The sequence below is a fragment of the Vanessa tameamea genome, chromosome 31 (assembly GCF_037043105.1).
Source record: "Vanessa tameamea isolate UH-Manoa-2023 chromosome 31, ilVanTame1 primary haplotype, whole genome shotgun sequence".
In the NCBI taxonomy this organism is placed as follows: Eukaryota; Metazoa; Arthropoda; class Insecta; order Lepidoptera; family Nymphalidae; genus Vanessa; species Vanessa tameamea.
This window is the reverse complement of record NC_087339.1, coordinates 3428701-3449467: the sequence shown is the minus strand read 5'-3', so window position 1 is coordinate 3449467 and position 20767 is coordinate 3428701. Positions and strand designations below refer to the sequence as shown.

Sequence of the window (20767 nt, the reverse complement as noted above, 5' to 3'; positions counted from 1 at the left end):
TTTATTTATTTATTTATTTATTTATTTATTTATGTACCAACAAATATATAGACAATTACATAGACAAAAGACGTGTACAAAGGATAACTTATCCCTAACAAGAGATCTCTTCCAGAAACCCTGATTCTGTTGGAGATTATTTGTAAATTATAATTATGGTGTAGGTACAATATCAAGTATCATTTTATAAGAAATACATAGACTTTTAACTATAATTATTTTTTATTATGTATATGATATATCACTAATATTATAAATACGAAAGTAACTCTGTCTGTCATGATTTCACGGCTATACCAATAAATACTAATTTGATGGAATTTGGTGAGAAAAGCAAGATCCAAGGAAGGATATGAGCTTGGGAACTTGTTGACTTCTAGGCGGGATATGTTATATACATACATATATAATTGTATTTAACTAACATGACTGTATTATTAAATCTTGAAAAAGAGTAAATACTGATTTTCTTGTCGGTTCTGCTCGGTAGAATCTACATTCCGAAGGGTTGGTAGCTTCACTTAATATAGTTTGTTAAATGACGATTCAAAAGTGCTTGTAAAAACCTACTTGAATAGAGTATATTTTGATTTTGACATATTTAGTGTTGTACAGTAAAAGATTTAATAACGAATAGTCATTATACTGGAATGAATACGTTATAGTGATGTCAAATAAATATGGTCATAGATTACTTATATGTCGAAGTATTAAAAAGCTTAATTAGGATTTTATTATATTTTTTATCCGTCATGCTAGCAACGTCAGTATGACGTAACAGAACACGTGACAACGGAGAAGTGTCATTGTTAATAGAAGATCGAAAGAAGGTTATTACGAACGTGAACCAATATACTTACATTTCGGATATCATCATTTTTTTTTTTTATTATATCGGTAAGCGGACGAGCAAATAGATCACCTGATGGTAAATAGTCACTACCGCCCATAGACAAAGGCACTGTGAGAAATATTAACCATTCCTTACAACAACAATGCGTCACCAACCTCAGGAACTAAGATGATCCCTTGTGCCTGTAGTTACACTGGCTCAATCACCCTTCAAACCGGAACACAACTATACTGAGTATTGCTGTTTGGCGGTAGAATATCTGATGCATGGGTGGTACCTACCCAGACGGGCTACTGTATCAACTCAACAAATTTATCAACTTAATGGCTAAACCCCACGATATATACAATAAAGTCTATTCCAATTGAATAAGGAACACAGATAAACAAACGTTAGATTGGCCCAATTTCCTACTGACTCAGCTATATTGTGCACTACTAACAGTTCTTTAACATATATATTTATAATACAACACGATTCAACTTAACTACTAATAACCACTTCAATATTACTTCTAAAGTTTAGAAGTATAGCAACTTCGACGTTTAAAGCGTATTTTTTCGCAAATCCAGTTTCGACCAATGATAACGCGTTAATTCAATGTAAAATTTTGTTTTTTTGACTTTTTTTTCTCTTGTGGTTGGTTTAGACGGTATTTTTTCAATTTACATAACAAGCAACGGGCAGAGATAAAAAAAATGGAATATCACTAGCATCTTCGCCTCAATCAGTTTCGCTGTTACATACATTAAAAAAAAACACGTTTACAACACAATAAATAAAAACTTAATGTGCGTCTCGAGACGCCCGACAGAAGTGATAACTTAAACTAATCTAAGCCGAACTATTTAATATTGAAATTGTTTAACTTGATTGTTTAACTTAGGTTATTACTTAAATTTTATGCATATTAATATGACCATGTAAGGAAAGGTTATTAATTAAATCATTTATTGATTATGAAATATATTTTATTCTTGGTTACAATTCTTGAATATGTACATTAGAATTTTGTGTGTGTACATTATAAATATCATCATTGCCTGCCTACCGCTGAGGTATGCGTAGGAGAAAGGGAAGCCAGACAGACTGGCGCCGTAACGCGTTACGTAACGAAGCGGTTCACACTCCCATAAGAAGTTATCCCGTCAACAATTTAAAATATCGATAAAAATAACAAAAAAAAAAGTATTCTCAAATTTATTTTTAAATACGTACACGAGAACTGTCATGGCTGACATTAAAATCAAAACCCTTTAAACACAGATTATAAAACATCTAATTTTTTTTTTCAGTTTTATACAAAGTCTAAAAATATATCAAACAGCCAACGTGTCACGTGACTTTAAGACTTTTCGTAGCGTCTTTTCGCTGCGTGTGTAACCCGTCTTAGTATCTCAACTAACTAAGGAAAATACTCAAACAAAATAAACCAGTCCTACATCAGAATAACACACGTTAAACGCAGACGTGCGGTCTTATACTCGGATTTTTATATAAATAATTCGAATCAGTATTATTGTGAAGCATTTATTAACATAGTGTTAATAAGCAAAGGATTTCCGGTAAGATATTTTATAATTGTAACAATAGAATGTCGTAATTTCTGTATTACTTATAAATTGAATATCATGTCGAAAAAAACATTGTTGAATAAGGCGTATTACTCAATACAAGATTATATTAAAGATAAAAAAGCATGGACTTAGTATTCATTGACTTCTAGACAGGATATATATAAATTTAATTGTAATTTAATTATAACTCAATTTATTATACAACGGATTTACGAGCTCTCCGAGGGGGGCGGCAAACACCACCACTCTAAGCCCTCTCTCATAATCCGATTCCACCGAAAACAGTTCAGGCACAGGACTTAACAGAAGCCTAAATACTGAATTAATACTCTAGCATCAGAAATGATTTGCCATACATTACTTTCGTCCCCCTATTTGCCATTAGGTATTTCGAAAAACCCAACCTTAGTGCAGACGTATCATAAGTATTCCTGTGCCAACTCAAGAAATTTAAGTACTCATATTTACTTAGTTTGGAAATTTGACTACACAAGTAAATCTCGCGACTAGCTTTTATATCACATAAATTGTGTTAAATGTGAAATTAGTTTATAAGTTAACGGTAAAAGTTTTTGTGTAAAAGCTTTTCCTTTCTTTTTAGCGCATTTAAAAAAAGTGTGTTTTTTAAAATGGATTTTTACTTTTAATTTATTTTTTACTTTTTAGTAATTAAACTCGCATTCGTATTTTCAGTCAGTTCTTTCATTTGATAACCATATTATAGGCAAGCACTAAAAGCTTCCTCCGCCATATTGGTTTACAGTTACGTCACTTTATTTTTTGACTTATTCTCAGTAAGCCTTGTAGGAGTGTATTAAAAATAATTGGTCCGCCATCTTAGGTGTGCCGCCATGTTGGATTTAGAATGACGTCACACAGTTAACTATACATTGTCATCCACACTGAACGTGTATATAAAATGTGTATACAAAATTTCAGCTCAATCGGTTAAAGATATCTGCTTCAAAATTAATTTTCATGCTTTAGAAGTCCGCCATATTGAATTAAGAGTGACGTCATATTATTTTTCGAGTTATTCTTAGCAAGCCCTTTTATTTGATAACCATATTGTAGGAGTGTATTAAAAATAATTGGTCCGCCATCTTAGGTGTGCCGCCATGTTGGATTTAGAATGACGTCACAGTTAACCATGCATTGTCATCCAATCTGAACGTGTATAAAAAATGCTTCTAAATTGAGTTGCAAGATTTCACCGAACATACTTACATTGCATGTTAAATAAAAGCTTGTAAAAATTAGTTTATAAATTATCAAAGTCTGAAAATCTGATGATTTTTATAAATGTTTACTAATAAAAAAAAAATCTATCGTATCGATTTACTTAAAAAGATGATACAAGGACCTCAAGAATCCTACTTAGTAGTTATTACTACTATTTAAAATGCAAATAAAAATAAGTTATGGCGGAAGCGATCGCGATTTAAAAAAAGAAAGAATTCTCTTTTTTTTTAATTTAACTCAATGACAGCTATTTAGAGATACCCTCATTCAGCCTAGATATAATTTGAATTAATTTAATATTAAGATAAATATAACGACTTGTTTAAATCTACACTAAACTGGTTTTTATAAAACTTTCTTTATTTAAGAATTTATTAAGGCTTTCATTTAACAAAAGAAGGTTTTTAGTGACAAAAGATTCTCACAACCAACGAGTTAAGTATGATAGAAAATTTAAATTTTAAATATTCAAAATATCCTCTACTAAGTATTCTAATCTATAAACATTCCAATGAACTCAAAAACAATGTATTCACTGTCGTTGAAACCACATCGGACGAATAGCAGTTGTTCATATCCCTTCAATAATTAGAATAAATCTAATGATCTGAAAACGGCTGAATTGTCTTTGACCCTAACTAGGAAATCTGTCAAGTCACCTTCCAAACAAGAAAAAAAAAATTGGTTTGGATGCAGATATACACGTCATAAGTCAAGTTTACACCCATTTTTTTCGTTCAGGGTTAAAAACAAATGTCGTAATCTTAATTTGTTATTAACTAGGGGTTAATTTTACTAATTTTTTAAAGAATGGTTACAAACGGCTTATTAATTTACATCGGATCCAACTTTGAACGAGCCGCAATTTTTTGGCTTTTATTTGTGCCAAAAAGGCACAGACTATTTCGCCAATGGCATAGTAAGGATCATTTTACAATTCAATTAAATTCTTAGTTTAATGGCTTTTAGTTGTGCCGACAGGGCACAGATTGTTTTTAAATATTAAATATATCTTTTTTTTATATTCAAACTTAAATTGAATGTCAAGTGATGATTTATAAATTTATTTATACAAAAATGAATTAAACCTCCAATCTCCAACATCTATTCTCCATCGAACGTGACATTAGCGAAATAATCTGTGCCCTATTGATAAAAAAAAAACTGTAATTATTTGTCAAGTGAATCATTTATAAAACCAGGAACTATGAACGTCAAAACATTGATAATTTTGCCAAAAGTTATCTGTAAAATAAAATTTCTCATACGTTTTGTATTAAATAAAAGATGGCGCAGATGGGAATGTGGTCATGAGGACATTGTTACTAGGTCGTTATTAATTCACACACTTTCTTTGAAATCGGACTGGCGACCTCAAAACATACATTTCTCAGAGATTTCGAAATTACATTTTATTTGTAAAATTTTTCGTAAAAGCTTAAATAAATATTAAATACCATTTTAAATTAAATATAAATAGTACATGAACGTAGAGTTAAAAAAAAATCGCTTGACTTAATATGTTATAACAAAATCAAAAGTTAATTCAAACCATATATTGAAAGCACTTGATGTAAACTCAGAAGAATAAATCTATTCCTGAGTATTTCTCGCCCAGTAAAAATAAAAGAAAGTAAATTAATTTTGCCGCCATTACGGCTACCTGTCTAAGTCAATATGGTACAGATTAAAAAGATAATATTATATTTTTTAAAATACAAAGTGACAGATAGTCGTCAATACTTTAAAGATAACTATTAGTCACCCACGGCTTTTCATTTTAGGGTTTATGTCCTTCGGGTTTAAAACCGATTTCATTGAGATATATTTAAAAAAACAAATTTGTTAATTAAATTCAAAGCAACATATACAAATACAGAGTTATTTTCGCATTTATAATATTAGTATAGATCGTGAATGGATACTTTATCCACTTCATTACATTAATTTACAAGCTGCTAATGTAATGTAATGATGATTTTTAAAGCGCTTTAAAGGTCATTCACCAGTGTAGCTACCTCATTGAATTAAAAAAAAAAACATATTAAGCTTTAACATTTACAAAATTTAGTTAGAAGTAGTTTTATACGTCGTGATATTCACTTTATTATTCAACGAGCTAGTTTTAAATATAAACAAGGAAAATCTGATATTAACTTAGTTTCTCATAAATATAATAAAATGATCAATTCTTTTTATATAGTCTTTGGTCTGAGTTCAGTTTTGTTTGTCGAATGTTGAAATCAACTTATAAAATTCCGTTATTATATCATAAAGGTTATGATATCTACCCGACTCTATTCCGGTTCGACAATTCCTCACAAAAATTTGAATTAGCTTAACTTAGGGCCGATTCTACTTATTCGTAAGCTATTATTAGGTATAATCACAGAAATAACGAATACCTTTGAAATATAATTAGCTATTCTCTATGCAAAAACAATGTTATTATAAATATATATTTTATCGGTTTCGGTTTCGGACAGATTTCGGAGAGAATTTCGGATATCCGATAATTTCGATTACGGTTCCGGAGCTCCATAACATCCCTTAATTTGAATACGTGTATTTGTGAGTGAACTCCTCCTAAACGGTTGGAGTTTACTCACAAATACACGTATTCATTTTTTTTTAATATCACTAACGACCCACCCCGACTTCGCTTTATAAACAGCGTTCACGGCTTTTTTATCATTAAACAACACAAACCGCTATGTCCCGGCATTTTAAATCTGTAACATCTTCGAAAATATACATTGAAATTACCTACTGTTAAGGGCCATATTGATCTATATTAAATGCATAATGTATTTAAGGTGCTTAATTGGATAAGGATTAATGTTGTATTGCTTAAAATCGTTTCGAAAATAAGCCATTATTTCTCGTAAGAAGTAAAGGATAAAAAATGGTTATTGAGGGCTATCCCTAAGAGATAGACATATACCATCGCGGACTTTTTTTGTAGATATTTTTAAGGTGTACGATACTGTTGTACATTATTTTGATCTATCTCGTAGTGTTCAGCCAGCGTTTACGATGTAAGCGCAAAAAAATGTGTTTATTTAAAAAATCACATTAGAAACATCTAAAATTATCAGTGTTTCTCTACTATATTAAGCAAATATTATATGAATCGCGCTATCTATTACAAAAACCGCATCAAAATCCGTTGCGTAGTTTCTAAGCATGCTTAGGGACAGACAGAGAACGGCAAGCGATTTTTTTTTATACTATTTAGTGAAGACAGCCTGATATTTAATAAAACACATTTTAATACAGTGTGCAACAGAGATGCAAACAGTGTGCAAGCAAGATGGCGTGATTAGTCGTCATCTATAAATATTTTCTATACTAGCACAGGTAACGTCTAAAAAATATCGCTTTTTTAAAAAACCAGTACATTGAGATCATTTTAATCAAAATCATAATAAAACCTGTTTTAACTCGGCCTTTTTGTTCATAATTCTTTTTTTTTTTCAGGTGTAAATCTCCGTGGAAGATGCTACTAGCGTTATGTTTTTTAGTTCTTGTAAGGGCCCAACTCGGAACTTCGCAAAATGGTAAGTTTTAATAACTATATTAATATTTGTAGCATTACATGTATTTAGGTTACAACACATCACAACACACACACAACACAATTTTTAGTTTTAGTTAGGTGTGGCAGCAGGGCCGGACCGTAAGTTTAGGGGGCCCTGGGCTAACACCACTTAGGGGCTCACCTAAGACATATCTGAACGTAGACTTGAATTAAATTAATTGAATGGGTTTGATTAATTGCCGGACTCGCAGCGCTGCGAACCATACGATCTGTTTAATTTAATAAAGTTATTGATTTGTTCGCATTATTGTCTATTTTCGACTTTGACTTGACTTAGGTCCCCCTCCACGGGGCCCTGGGCTGAAGCCCAAAAAGCCATATGGTAGATTGGTAGCCCTGTGTGGCAGTTTACAATTTTTCTTATTTACTAAACATCAGCAGATCTTCACTGGAGTTGGAGCTCGTCGTTCTTGAAATAATATTATTCTTAATATACACAAATAAGGTCATGGGTTTTTCAAAGGATTATACAATTTGATTAATCTAAAACAGAGTTTAATTTTGTTAATAACAAATAAGTTTTACAATAATAATACTAATGGCTGACTAATACCAACCTAAAACAGAATCGACAATCGCAATGTGCATGCATTGTTTCCTTATTTTAAAGAGAACTGGAATTGTCCTTTCCGCTCTAAATGAACACTAATCAATAAAATAAAATACGTTTACAACTGAGTCTTAAATAAATATTTAAATTACAATTTAAATTAACTGACACTTCTAATGACATTAAAAAATATGATACGTTTCTTACTGAGACGCCATTTTTTCCTTCGACTCAACTGCCAACACTCGAATGTCAACACAACGCTTACACATATATTTCTAAATATAGGATATTAAGTATTATTATTATTACTTACGTATATTTCTTTGTTTCATACAAATTTATTTTTTACTTACAGACAAGTAACATTGCCTATCAGTTAAAAATGGTAAAATTGTCTATGCCCAAATCCCCTTTTCATTGATACGTACGTACTGAAAAGTATGTTATAGTTGCCAGGGGACTGCAGTTATGATCAGCATATAGTCTAAATAGTAACTTAACTTTTTTGATAATTATACCTCTATTCCAACCATAAGAGGAGAAAAGCCAAATAAACAAAATTTGACAGCAAATCGACGCGATGTCATTGGTCGAGAGCTCGATTAATCTATGATAATCACTATGGATTTGCGAAAACGTGGCGTTTTCAACGTCTGCGAAACTGTTATCGAATATTTGGCAGTGAAATTAAAGTGGAAATAAGTAGTTACTTAACATATTGTTCTACTATAAATAAAGATATTTTAATCGTAAACTCTTAGTTGTGCACAATATAGCCGAATTATTAGCGAGTCGCATGAAATACGTAAATCTAAGGTTTGTTTATCTTTATTCCTACTAAGAATTAGACTATATATAAGTCGGTACAAAAATGAGATTTTATGAGTCGCTTCAATTTAAATTTGTACTATAAGTTCTATAACTGTTACTTAAATTATTTACTCCTCATTTAATCGTGTGATATTTTCTGAATATTACGCAAACGGCTATCGCAGAAGTTGACTATTCGATACAAACATGTAAACAATTGAAAAACGCATAATCGAGTTCAACTATCCATAATACAATAAATTAAATTATAATTCTTATTTGTAGAAGAGATAAGATTCAATTTTCCTTACCGCAAACGTCATTAACGGTTTTATACGGCCACATTTTATGTATGTAAACATATCAATTAGTCATTTAACATTATACACAGTTAATAATAAAACCCAGTTCAAAATATTACGCACGAGAAGCGCCTGATTTAATGACAAATGGTGATTTCCTCTCCACCTAAAAATATTTTTTTTAGAGACCTTCTGGGGTATCCCTTCCTCTCGAATGTATCTGCTACTTTTATCTGCGAGGTCCTCAACGCGCTGGGTTTTTTGCTTTCTGTGCCCTGACTGAAGAGGTCGAAGAAGGAATGATTTACATGTTCCAAGTGATTTGCTAATAGTATCTATAGCTATATTATGCACTAAGAGTTTTTGATTAATGTATCTTTATTTATAATGCAACATAATTACACTTAACTATTTATATCCACTTTAATATTAATTCCAAAATTCCGATAACAACTTCGTCAACGTTCAAAACGCCATTTTTTCATCAATCCATAGTGAATATCATAGATTAATCGAGCTCTCGACCAATGACATCGCGTCAAATTGCTGTCAAATGTTGTTTATTCGGCTTTTATCCTCTTATGGTTGGATTAGACAATATATTTATGTTGGAGAAACACTATGACTGTTAAAATAATTTTAAACAAATTATACCTTTTAATCACAACAACATGAATTATTTCATTAATTCAGAGAAATTGTACATTATTAATATTTGCGTTTACAATTTATTGCCTTCGAACCCTCGATCAACAATATCATTAAAATAAAAAAAAAAAAAAAAATACAATAAATACTCTTTTGTTAAACACAAGTGCTGTCAGAAATCGTCATTACTTATATCAATCATACTCTGTCTTGGCGTAATATCCTTAGGTTACGATACGCTGTTCCTTTAGAGCAAGCTAGTTTGACTCTCCCTTTTAATTACAATTGACACAAAAAGTTACTTATTACTGACTTTATCAATAATATCCTTCGACATACATAAATATACGTAACAAGTATTCATTGAGACCATTCCAAAGAACTCAAGTACGTACTCCGCTGTAAGTTGGTGAGTTGGGTCTCTTGGTGATACCAGATGATGCATCATCAACATCAGCTGCCTGTAAATCTCCCACTACTGGTCTAAGGCCTCCTCTCCCTTTGAGGAGAAGGTTTGTAGCATATTCCACCACGCTGCTCCAATGCATGTTAGTGGAATATACATGTGACAGAATTTCGTTGAAATGTGTCTCGTGAGTAAACCTGCATGTGTCTAACATGCAGGATTACTCACGATGTTTTCCTTCACCGCCGAGCACGAGATTAATTATAAACACAAATTAAGCACATGAAAATTCAGTGATGCACGCGTTCTAACCACTGGGTCATCTCGGCTCTCATCTGCATCTGCTGCATTATCATTATTGTAATATTTAAGTCATTAAAGCCAGTAGAAGTTGCTTATATCCTTCAACAATTAAAATAACTGGTGAACTACAAATAGATAAACAAGTTTACTTCAACCCTAGCCAAGGATTAAGAATATTCTCCACCAAGTCACCTTTCAAACAAAATATAATGTCAGAGATAATGACGCAATACAGACTCTTTTTTTGCATATATTGATACTTTCAAATTACTAACACCGAAACAACTATTAGAGCTGTCTTTATTAACACAATGTCATAAGGTAAAATACATATTTAATAGATCTCACATAATGCTCATTGTAACTTACCGTGTAAATGATTAATAATAATTGGGTCTCTAATAATGATCCGTATCTGTCTTGTTTTTTTTTTTATGACAGCTGACTTGTTCAAGAGCTTGAATGTGTTGGCAATGAAATATTTTATCATCCTAATGGTGTTTGCATTTGCGACCTTAACTTATCAATAAATAAGTCGGTATATAGACAAAACTTAAACTAAATATTGACAAAATAAAATTAATCAATAATAATAATTAATTAATAAATAATGACTGTGCATATATACATTTTTTTCGTCCGAAGAAAACGCTTACAATCCTACCAATAAAAAACGAATAACATTTAAAAATGATAAAAAAATATTATTCAACCAATTAAAAGTTAAACATTAAAGTTTACAATTATTTATTTATTTATTTATTAGATCACCAACAAAATACACACTAAAAACAATCCAGATACATGAATAAAAAGTAAGACTAGTGGTATCTTACTTATAGGTGATAACAGCATGCACAAAATAAAAGTTAAGCGACAACAAAAGGGAGGTAAAAAATGCTAATTAAAGACTATTACAAAACAACAATAAATTAAAATAAAGATAAGAACACAATTAAACTATCTAAACTAACAATTTTGAGCAATTATAGTTAATATTTTATAGTTAATATTTTACTTTTAAATTTTTTCATATTATCGAAAATATCTAAATCTTTGTCTCCGCTTATTGAATTATAGGCTCTCATAATTCTATTGAGAGGGGAGTAATGACCCAAATTAGATTTAGACATATGCTCTGAAAATATCGTGCGTTTGCTAGTGCGTAATGACTTGGAAGGCGCGGAAATATGTATCCGCGATAATAAGTCTGGACAATCCAAAGTGCCGTTAATCAGTTTATAGATGAACATGAAGTGCCGTTAATCAGTTTATAGATGAACATGTTGTCCAGTAAGCGTCTTCGATCGGCTTTATACCACCTAGGTGTCCGAAAATCCACAACAGTGCGATTTCTAAGGCATTTTCTGCCACGCACGACCACTCTGTGGAATCAGCTTTCGCCGGCGGATTTTCCGAACCGATACGACTTGCGAACCTTCAAAAATAGACCGTACTCATTTCTTAAAGGCCTGCAACGCACCTGCAAAGCCCCCGATGTTGCAGATCCATAGGCGGTGGTAGTCACTTTTCATCAGGTGAAGCTCCTGTCCGTTTGCCACCATAAGCATTAAAAAAAAAAGGAGGATTATTTTCATCAAAAGCGGTTGCATTTAAAAAAAACTTAAAACTTTATCGTGGGCAGGATTACCTAGTGTTCAGTAAATAAAACAATATTAATTAATATATTAATTTAATTATATTAATAACACAGATAAAAAACTGTGGCTTTTGTGTCAATACAGGATAATATTATAGGAAATTAAATTAATTTTATCGTCACAAACTGGTCACTAACCACAAGTCGTATTTATAAGCAAATAATAACTATTTGTTATTGAAAGAGAAGACTGCGGAGTTAATCTCACTGAATTTTGACGTGCCGAATATTCGATCGGTGGCCACCTATGGTAAGTGGTCACCACCGCCCATAGACAATGGCGCTGCGAGAAATATTAACAATTCCGTATATCGCCAAAGCACCACCAACCTTGGGAACTAAGATGTTATGTCCATACAAGAATTTTAAGAAACATGCATACCTACACACATGCACTACACGCACTCTCACACACACCTCACACACTCACACACACACTCACACACTCACACACCCACACTCACACAATACGTACCCATTTCATGCAAATATAAATTATAATTAGTGATAAGTACCTATGGTAAATTAAGTTTTGATACTTATCAAAACCTTTACATAGTGCAGAGAATTGTGAATGAACTGCAAGAGGATGGCGCCTGTGTCTGTAACACAGTTTATACTAGCACGGACACAGACGTTCACTCTGACTCAATAATGTATAGCATTGTACCATCTACATATTATATTATATTATTATTATTAAAGGAAGAGAACTATGTATTGAACCATGTAATGTCAGAGTATAAGGTGTCAAAAGATTATGAATAATAAATACTTTATTATTATTATTATACAAACTAAATTATTTAGCTTCATTAAAAGTTGAAAACAAGAACTATATATTTTATTAAGACTAAATTAATCAATAAATCTTATTATTCATTAAAAGAATACTTTGTAGAAAAAATTTACTGGATTTAGTGCCGGATTCCATCACAGGGCCGATTGAACTCTAATTGTGAATATCAGCATTGTAAATCTGTTCATTTGAAAACAATAACTATGCGAGTTCCTTACCGTTTTTCCTTGCTGGAGGCTGTACCCAAAAAGGTGGTACATGGTGTTCAAATATTGACGATTCAAAACGTTTCATTGTGATGTTTACTCCAATAAAATACATTTGATTTGATTGAATTGAATTAATAATAGCTTGGCGTTTAAAAATATAGTTCCACGCATGAAGTCTATAATAGAAGTCATCACTGTAAATCATGACCCTCGATCATCTCTAAGATGGAAAGGCGATGGTTAGTGGTCACCACTGCCTGTAGACATTGGTTACTGTAAGAAACCTTAATCTTTCCAAAATGCCCCATCAACTTTGTGGACTTGACAAATCCCTTGACTGGTTACACTGACTCACCTTTTAAACTGTAACACAGCAGTACTAATTATCATCTGCCCAGCTGAGCACAAGACCACGAGCAACATTTTTCACTTGCTTTAATTATTTTATTGTTATTTTAGAGGGGGAAGCCTGCGTTGTCAAACACACGAACACGCGTGGCGTGTGCAAACTCGCTTCTAAATGTCAATCGGCCAGAGAAGATTTCCAGTAAGCGATTCATTATGATGTATTCAAATGAAAATTCAATTTACAGAACTTCAAATGCTACAACACCTTTCTGCCCGTCTTAAGCACAACAGCCGCACTGGTGTAGCCAATGTTCTGGCGATCTCCTCTTCCCAAAAAAGATTTATATGAGACCTTCTGGGTCCGCCTCGGCTCTCACTTGACCATTAACGGCAAAGACCCCCCATTAAACCCCCTACGCTCTAGATTAACACTCTAGCTCTACAGATAGCGGAAGACGAGACATATAAAAAACTGGTTCAGTCAAAACAAAATTGCGAAATAGTTTATGGATACACAAAAAGATTTCCATCAAATACAAATTGTGCACGAGATGAAATATAAACCAAAAGAGATGAAGATTCAGTGATACCTTACTGGATCGGAAGTCGCAATCTTCGTTTAAGAATCACGTCTTTCTAACCTTAGAATTTTCGCTGGAAGAACAGCCTCACGAATCCCTTTACATGAAGCGGGGCGTGTACGGTACCCACCTTTTATCATCTCACTCTAAACGTTCTCTAAAGCGTTTCTCTCAGATTAAGCTGGGATAAGCTATGTGGGACTCACTGGTACCTAGAACGCCTAGCACGCCTAGTACTCAGCTAATAAAAAGGCAGCAAAACACTCCGTCTCTTTGGAATGCATTGCAGGATCGCTTGTATTTTTAGCCATTCGATCAATAGAGCACCTTTTTGGTAACCTTCTCAAAGATCACGAGGCCTTAGACCAGCAGTGGGATGTTTGCAGACTGTTACGTTACTTTAATATTTGTTTTTACTTTACAGAAACAATGGAATCAAGCCAACCTTCTGCTCGCATTCCTTCGATTCTATACTCGTCTGCTGCAGCGACGGCAGTTCAATACTAAACACAGCACAGGTATTCGAGTAAGTAACGAAATATATTATACTAGCTACCCAACCCGACTTCATGCGGGAAAAATAAGGGTACAAAAATAACTTTTAGGTTGAAGACCAAACATAACAAAAAATCTCTTCTCCGGCTATGAAATTGAAATTCTCAGCTCGTCTCCACTATAATATGCATGTGTTGTAAATATAAACCTTCCTCTTGAATCGCTCTGTTTATTAATGAAAACCGCTTTAAAATCCGTCGCGTAGTTTAAAAGATCTAAGCAGAAGATCTAAGAGCGGAAAGCAACTTTGTTTTATACTATGTAGAGATGTTTTAATAGTATTACTTTATTTTTGTAAACGCGTTAAATCCTTACAAACAATTATGCATGTCCGTCGGATTACAAGTCGGGTATAAGAGGTCACTTTGATGTTGTAAAATGTATGATCTTACCTATCGAAAATATATTAAACCTTATTGTTTTAACTAGAAAGTGTATTTTGCAATATTGAAAGATTGTAACAGCAGCCGAAGTCGCATTGTTTCAAAGATCCAAGCGAACAATCGTGAAATGACTTTGTTTTATACTCTGTAGAGATTTTAATGTCAGAACGAGTAAAATAAACGAACTTCAGGTTTATAAATTCCAAACGACAATGTTTGTATTAAATTTAAGTGCCTTATTTACAGTCGCAGACCGGTCTGGAATCAATTCTCTGAAACAAATAACAATCAAAACAAACGACTCAGCGAGCGAAGTAAGTATGCAGTTATAGTCTGTCCTGTTTATTTTCTTTTTGACATCTCACGCCAATAAATTAGCGGTTTTTTTTCGGAATAATGTACTAACGGAATGACGTACTTGATTGACGGGTAGTGAAGTTCCCCGCGCACAACAAACAACCACAGACTATAAAACAGTTAATGAAATACGATAAATCGATCATATGATAAAAATAATTTATCTCCATATAAGTATTGTTATTGCATAGTTAATAAAAAAGGAACTTATGACTGCAAAGAATAAAGACAAAATATTAAAATTTCAATTCAAATTTAAGTTAAGAACAATAACTACGTTCATTTTTTTTTTATTTGACGGCTGCCTTAAAATTTCACTAATAAACGTGCTTATACAGCCTATACCAAGAGTTATGAGCAAATATACAATACATTGAAAATCACATACCTACCTACTTATATATAATTTTTATATAACTGGAGGTCGCACGCGAAACTTGGCGTATATTGAACAGATTTTTACAAATCTAGAAACTTATGACAGGTTTTGTTTTAATTTAATTTAAGGTTCAATGCCCTTGTGATACGCTCGAATATCGACATCTCAGTCGCACGTATACGTCCATCGCAGCGTCGCGATGTGGCGCGTTAAAAAGCCCAAGACATTTATTATCCGTTCTTAATAACTTTGAACGTTAATTATGACTCTCGTTCCATAGAATGTGACGAATACAGTCAGGGAGTCACGCAGACGGTCAACTTCATCGCCCTGATGCCGGACCCCGACGCGATGACCTTGGTCTCGCCGAAGTGTAATTATGAAAGCGTCCAGCTTATCGTGGGAGGGGAGAACGCTATCCAGGGTGAATTTCCGCACATGGTAAGGGTACCATTGAAAGTGGTTCATTTATTTAAAAGAGTTATTCTGTTATCAAACCTTTACTTAACTTTTAGTTTAAACCTTGACAGAATTACTTACTGGTACTTTATATTGTGAAGACCGCTCCGGTACACCGGAATCTCCCCATACACGCTACCAATGTTCGGTTGACCTGCGCAGGCATACTTGCTCAGGTGGACCTTTCCGGCAGACCGTAGCGTGTATGGCCGGCATTAGGAATTGCATCCCGGTATTGCAGCCACTGTGACAACAGGCATCAGACACGTAACATCTCAGTCAATATTTATCGAAGTGCAAGGCAGGATATAGTATAGATATATATTATATATATACATATATAATTGTAATTTAACTAACATACATTTTTTTACATTAGCAGCCTGTAAATTTCTCACTGCTGGGCTAAAGGCCTCCTCTCCCTTTGAGGAGAAGGTTTGGACCATATTCCACCACGCTGCTCCAATGGGGGTTGCTGGAATACACATGTGGCAGAATTTTGTTGAAATTAGACACATGCAGGTTTTATCACGATGTTTTCCTTCACCGCCGAGCACGAGATGAATTATAAATACAAATTAAGCACATGAAAATTCAGTGGTGCCTGCCTGGGTTTGAACCCGAAATCATCGGTTGAGATGCACGCGTTCTAACCACTGGGCCATCTCGGATCTAAAAAAAAAAGAAAAGAAAAAGAGTTACTACTGAGTTTCTCGCCTTACTCATTTTCAACATTTAAAATACGAAGTTATGTTAGTTAAATACAATTATATATTATATACCCTACCTGGAAGTCAACAAGTATAAGCACTACGATTAATTATCATCTTTATAATCTTGTATTGAATATATGCTTTTTATTCGTGTAGTTTTTACAAAGTATTTAAATTTACGAATCGGAAAAGTTAAAAATTTCTGCACCAACCCGCATTGGAGCAGCGTGGTGGAATATGCTCCATACCTTCTCCTCAACGGGAGAGGAGGCCTTAGCCCAGCAGTGGGAAATTCACAGGCCGATTATATATTTATATATATAAAAATTTCTGCGGAATTTTATTATAGAAACGGATACCTTGCCCCAAGGAGGCTTTAATGATATGACAACTAAACATATTTAATTTTACAGGCTGCAATTGGCTGGATTGATATTGAGGGTAATTATGCCTTCCAATGTGGGGGGAGTCTCATCAGCTCTCGCTTCGTGCTGACAGCTGGGCATTGCATCAAAAACCCAAAGATGAAAGATCCAAAGCCATCCATCGTGCGACTTGGTGATCAAAACTTGGATCCAACAGTTAGTGATGGGGCTAGTCCTGTTGATGTAAGTCGGTATTTAATCCCTTCTAGAAGTTCCATAGACAAGAATAAAATAAATCGGTAAACTTAATCAGTCAGTGAACAGAATGTTGACTAACTCATACTAAATACCGCCAAACAAATGTTCTCAGTATTGTTGTGTGAGCCAGTGTAACCACAGGCACAAGGGACATAACGTCTTAGTTCCCAAGGTTGGTGGTGCATTGGTGATGAAAAGAATTGGTTAATATTTATGACGACCTCCGTGGTCGAGTAGTGTGTACACCGGTTTTCATGGATACGCCACTCCGAGCACCCGGGTTCGATTCCCGGCCGAGTCGATGTAGAAAGAGTTTAGTTTTCTATGTTGTCTTGGGTCTGGGTGTTTGTACCGTCGTTACTTCTGATCTTCCATAACACAAGTGCTTTAGCTACTTACATTGGGATCAGAGTAATGTATGGGATGTTGTCCAATATTTATTTATATTTATTTATTATTTATAACAGTGTAGGGAATAGACAGTGCATCTGTGTTTGCGTACAGTTGTGCAATATAAAAGAACGTCATTACCGAAATCCGTTAAGATAATGTCATTCCGTTCGAGCCAAAATTACATGCTTTTCTGTTCTTCAAAATAATCATAAGTCGTCTCCTCTAGATACCGATAAAGACCGTCCACAAGCACCCGTCTTACAAATCGCCGGGCAAATATAACGATATAGCCTTATTTGAGCTGAACAGCGACGTCGACTTCGAATCAGCGATCAGACCAGCGTGTCTTTGGACGAAGTTTGACTTCCCTGGACATACGAAGGCTGTGGCTACCGGATGGGGCGTGACCAGTGCGCGTAAGTATTAATACACTCCAGATAACGTACGATTATTAAACGATGCTATTCGGAAAGCGACTCCACAAACATAAAATTTGTAACGAAACACAGACCGAGACTTTTTATGGAGAGACCCGTGCGAAAACGAGACAGATATATATTTCAACATACTGCTATAATTTTCCAATACATATGATTCAAGGTAACAGAGAAACATCGAAGGAACTGCAGAAGGTGTCCTTGACGTTACTAGAAAACGACCACTGCGACGTGCTCTTAAACGACACGCACAACAGACACTGGGCAGGATTCGTTGACTCCCAAATGTGCGCTGGCGAGTTACGTGGAGGGAAAGACACGTGTCAAGTAAGTAAACACTATTATATTAAATTTAAAGTACATGATGGGTAGGTAACACACACTCATCAAACATTCAACTGCCAAACAGCAGTACTCAGTATTGCTGTGTTCAGGTTTGAAGGGTGAGTGAAACAGTGTAACTACATGCACAAGGGACATAACGTATCATCTTCACTTTCGAAGAGAGAAGAAGAGAAACTTTTCTAAATTTAGAACGATTTTCATCAAAAACTGAAAGCTATCTGAGTTCGGTATTAAACTAGTTATATAAAATATTTATTTATTTAATTAGGTTTGCTAGCAGTTGTTACATTTTGATGATACAATTTATTAATTTACATACTAATTACTTTCTAAATGTACAACTATATTAAAGCAAACACGACATGTACGATTAATATATACATCCTGTTTAAGTGGTTCTAATTTGACAAAAATGTAAAAAATTATCACATGGTAGGAAAAATTAATAGTATTACAATTATAACAATTAGAATAAGTTAAATATAAATCAATAACGAAATATATCTGTTCCAAATCCAGGGTGATTCCGGATCTCCCCTCCAAGTTGCATCAACACAGAACAAGTGTATTTTCCACATCGTCGGTATCACTTCGTTCGGTCGCCGATGTGCCGAATCTGGCAGACCAGCCGTTTACACCAGAGTCTCCGTCTATTTGGATTGGATTGAATCGATCGTCTGGCCAGGAGAATAATTTAAAAAATAGTTTCATATTTTTAATACTTTATTAAAAAACAAATTAAAAACAATCTTTTATTTATCTTTGCCTCCTGTTTAATGCAATTTTAAAATGTCCGAGTGACACGCAACGCGTAGCCGTCAGTGCGACTGAGAGGATGAAATTTTCCAGGGATTCCTTACGGAACGAAAATGAGCACAAAGGATTTTATCAAAAAAATCTCATTCTTTAAATATTGAGACTTTATGACACAAAATAATCAAAACCTATACTCCTTTCATCACCATAAAGTTTTAATCAATAATATTTTAAATTTATTTTACGTTATAAAAACAATCATACTTTAAATATGGCTTATTTCAATCTGAGTAGGAATAAAGGTAAACAAACCTAAGATCTACAATTTAGTATTTCATGCGATTTGCTAATAACTTAGCTATATTGTGAATACTCAGAGTTTATAATTATGTCTATTTATAATACAACACTATTACACTTAACTACTTATATCCATTTTAATTTTACTTGCAAAATTGCGAGAAACAGTTTCGTCGACGTTCATAACGCGATTTTTTTTCGCAAATCCATAGTGAATATCATAGATTAATCAAGCTCTCGACCAATGATATCGCGTCAATTTGCTGTCAAATGTTGTTTGCTTAGAGCCTGTCCAGATGAGGCGTTTTAGGCGCGAGTCCACACGCGCGTTGACACTCGCGCGTATCCGAGATACTAGAGCTATATATATCCCGTCCAGATGCCTACGCGCGTATCCTCACTCGCGCGTAAAACGCGTGCAATGAGCGGGACTCTCGACTCGCGCGTTTAACGCGCGAGCGACGCGCGAGTCGAGATACTCGGGTGCCATTGCTGCGTCCAGTACTACGCGCGAGTCCGTTGCGAGTGGACGTATTTACGATGGAGCGTGATAACTTCGATACGGAACTTTTTATTGATGAAATTGAAAAAAGGGCAGCCATATGGAATATGGAATCATCAGATTATTCCAATAGAACCATAAAACGCAGGAACTGGGAAGAAATCGTCGAGATTTTTAAATCAAATAAACATAAAATGCACGTTAAATCGTCGACGTTCTCTTCGTTTACGATTTTTCCATCGACGGTATGCAAGCCACAACACAACCGCTGTTTCCGAGTTCATGTTTGTAACTGGCTGGATCCCTCCCAGCGTAGAAACGCGCGTAAAACGCGGCATCTGGATGCAATAGAATTTGAAACGCGCGTGTGGACTCGCGCGTAAAACGCCTCATCTGGACAGGCTCTTACATTTACAGAACCGAGATGGTCCAGCGGTTAGGACGTGCATCTTAACCGATGACTGCGGGTTCAAACCCAGGCAGGCACCGCTGAATTATCATGTGCTTAATTGTGTTTATAATTCATCTCGTGCTCGGCGGTGAAGGAAAACATCGTGAGGAAACCTACATGTGTCTAATTTCAACGAAATTCTGCCACATGTGTATCCACCAACCCGCACTGGAGCAGCGTAGTGTAATATGCTCCAAACCTTCTCCTCAAAGGGAGAGGAGG

The 20767-nt window shown here is 34.3% G+C and overlaps 2 protein-coding genes across 2 annotated transcripts in view; both read left to right on the top strand.

Moving 5' to 3' along the window:
* LOC113391424 (tubulin beta chain-like) overlaps window positions 1-20767 on the top strand; it is a 119343-nt gene that overhangs the window by 77681 nt on the left and 20895 nt on the right. The gene's annotated exons all lie outside the window — the stretch shown is intronic.
* On the top strand, window positions 2256-19284 carry LOC113391425 (serine protease snake-like). The gene is made up of 10 exons (XM_026627388.2): window positions 2256-2418; window positions 7153-7232; window positions 13423-13510; window positions 14317-14418; window positions 15077-15144; window positions 15847-16007; window positions 17152-17346; window positions 17981-18170; window positions 18355-18518; window positions 19056-19284. Exons 2-10 carry the CDS (start codon window positions 7172-7174, stop codon window positions 19227-19229), a joined length of 1203 nt encoding a protein of 400 aa, XP_026483173.2. The 5' UTR covers window positions 2256-2418; window positions 7153-7171; the 3' UTR covers window positions 19230-19284.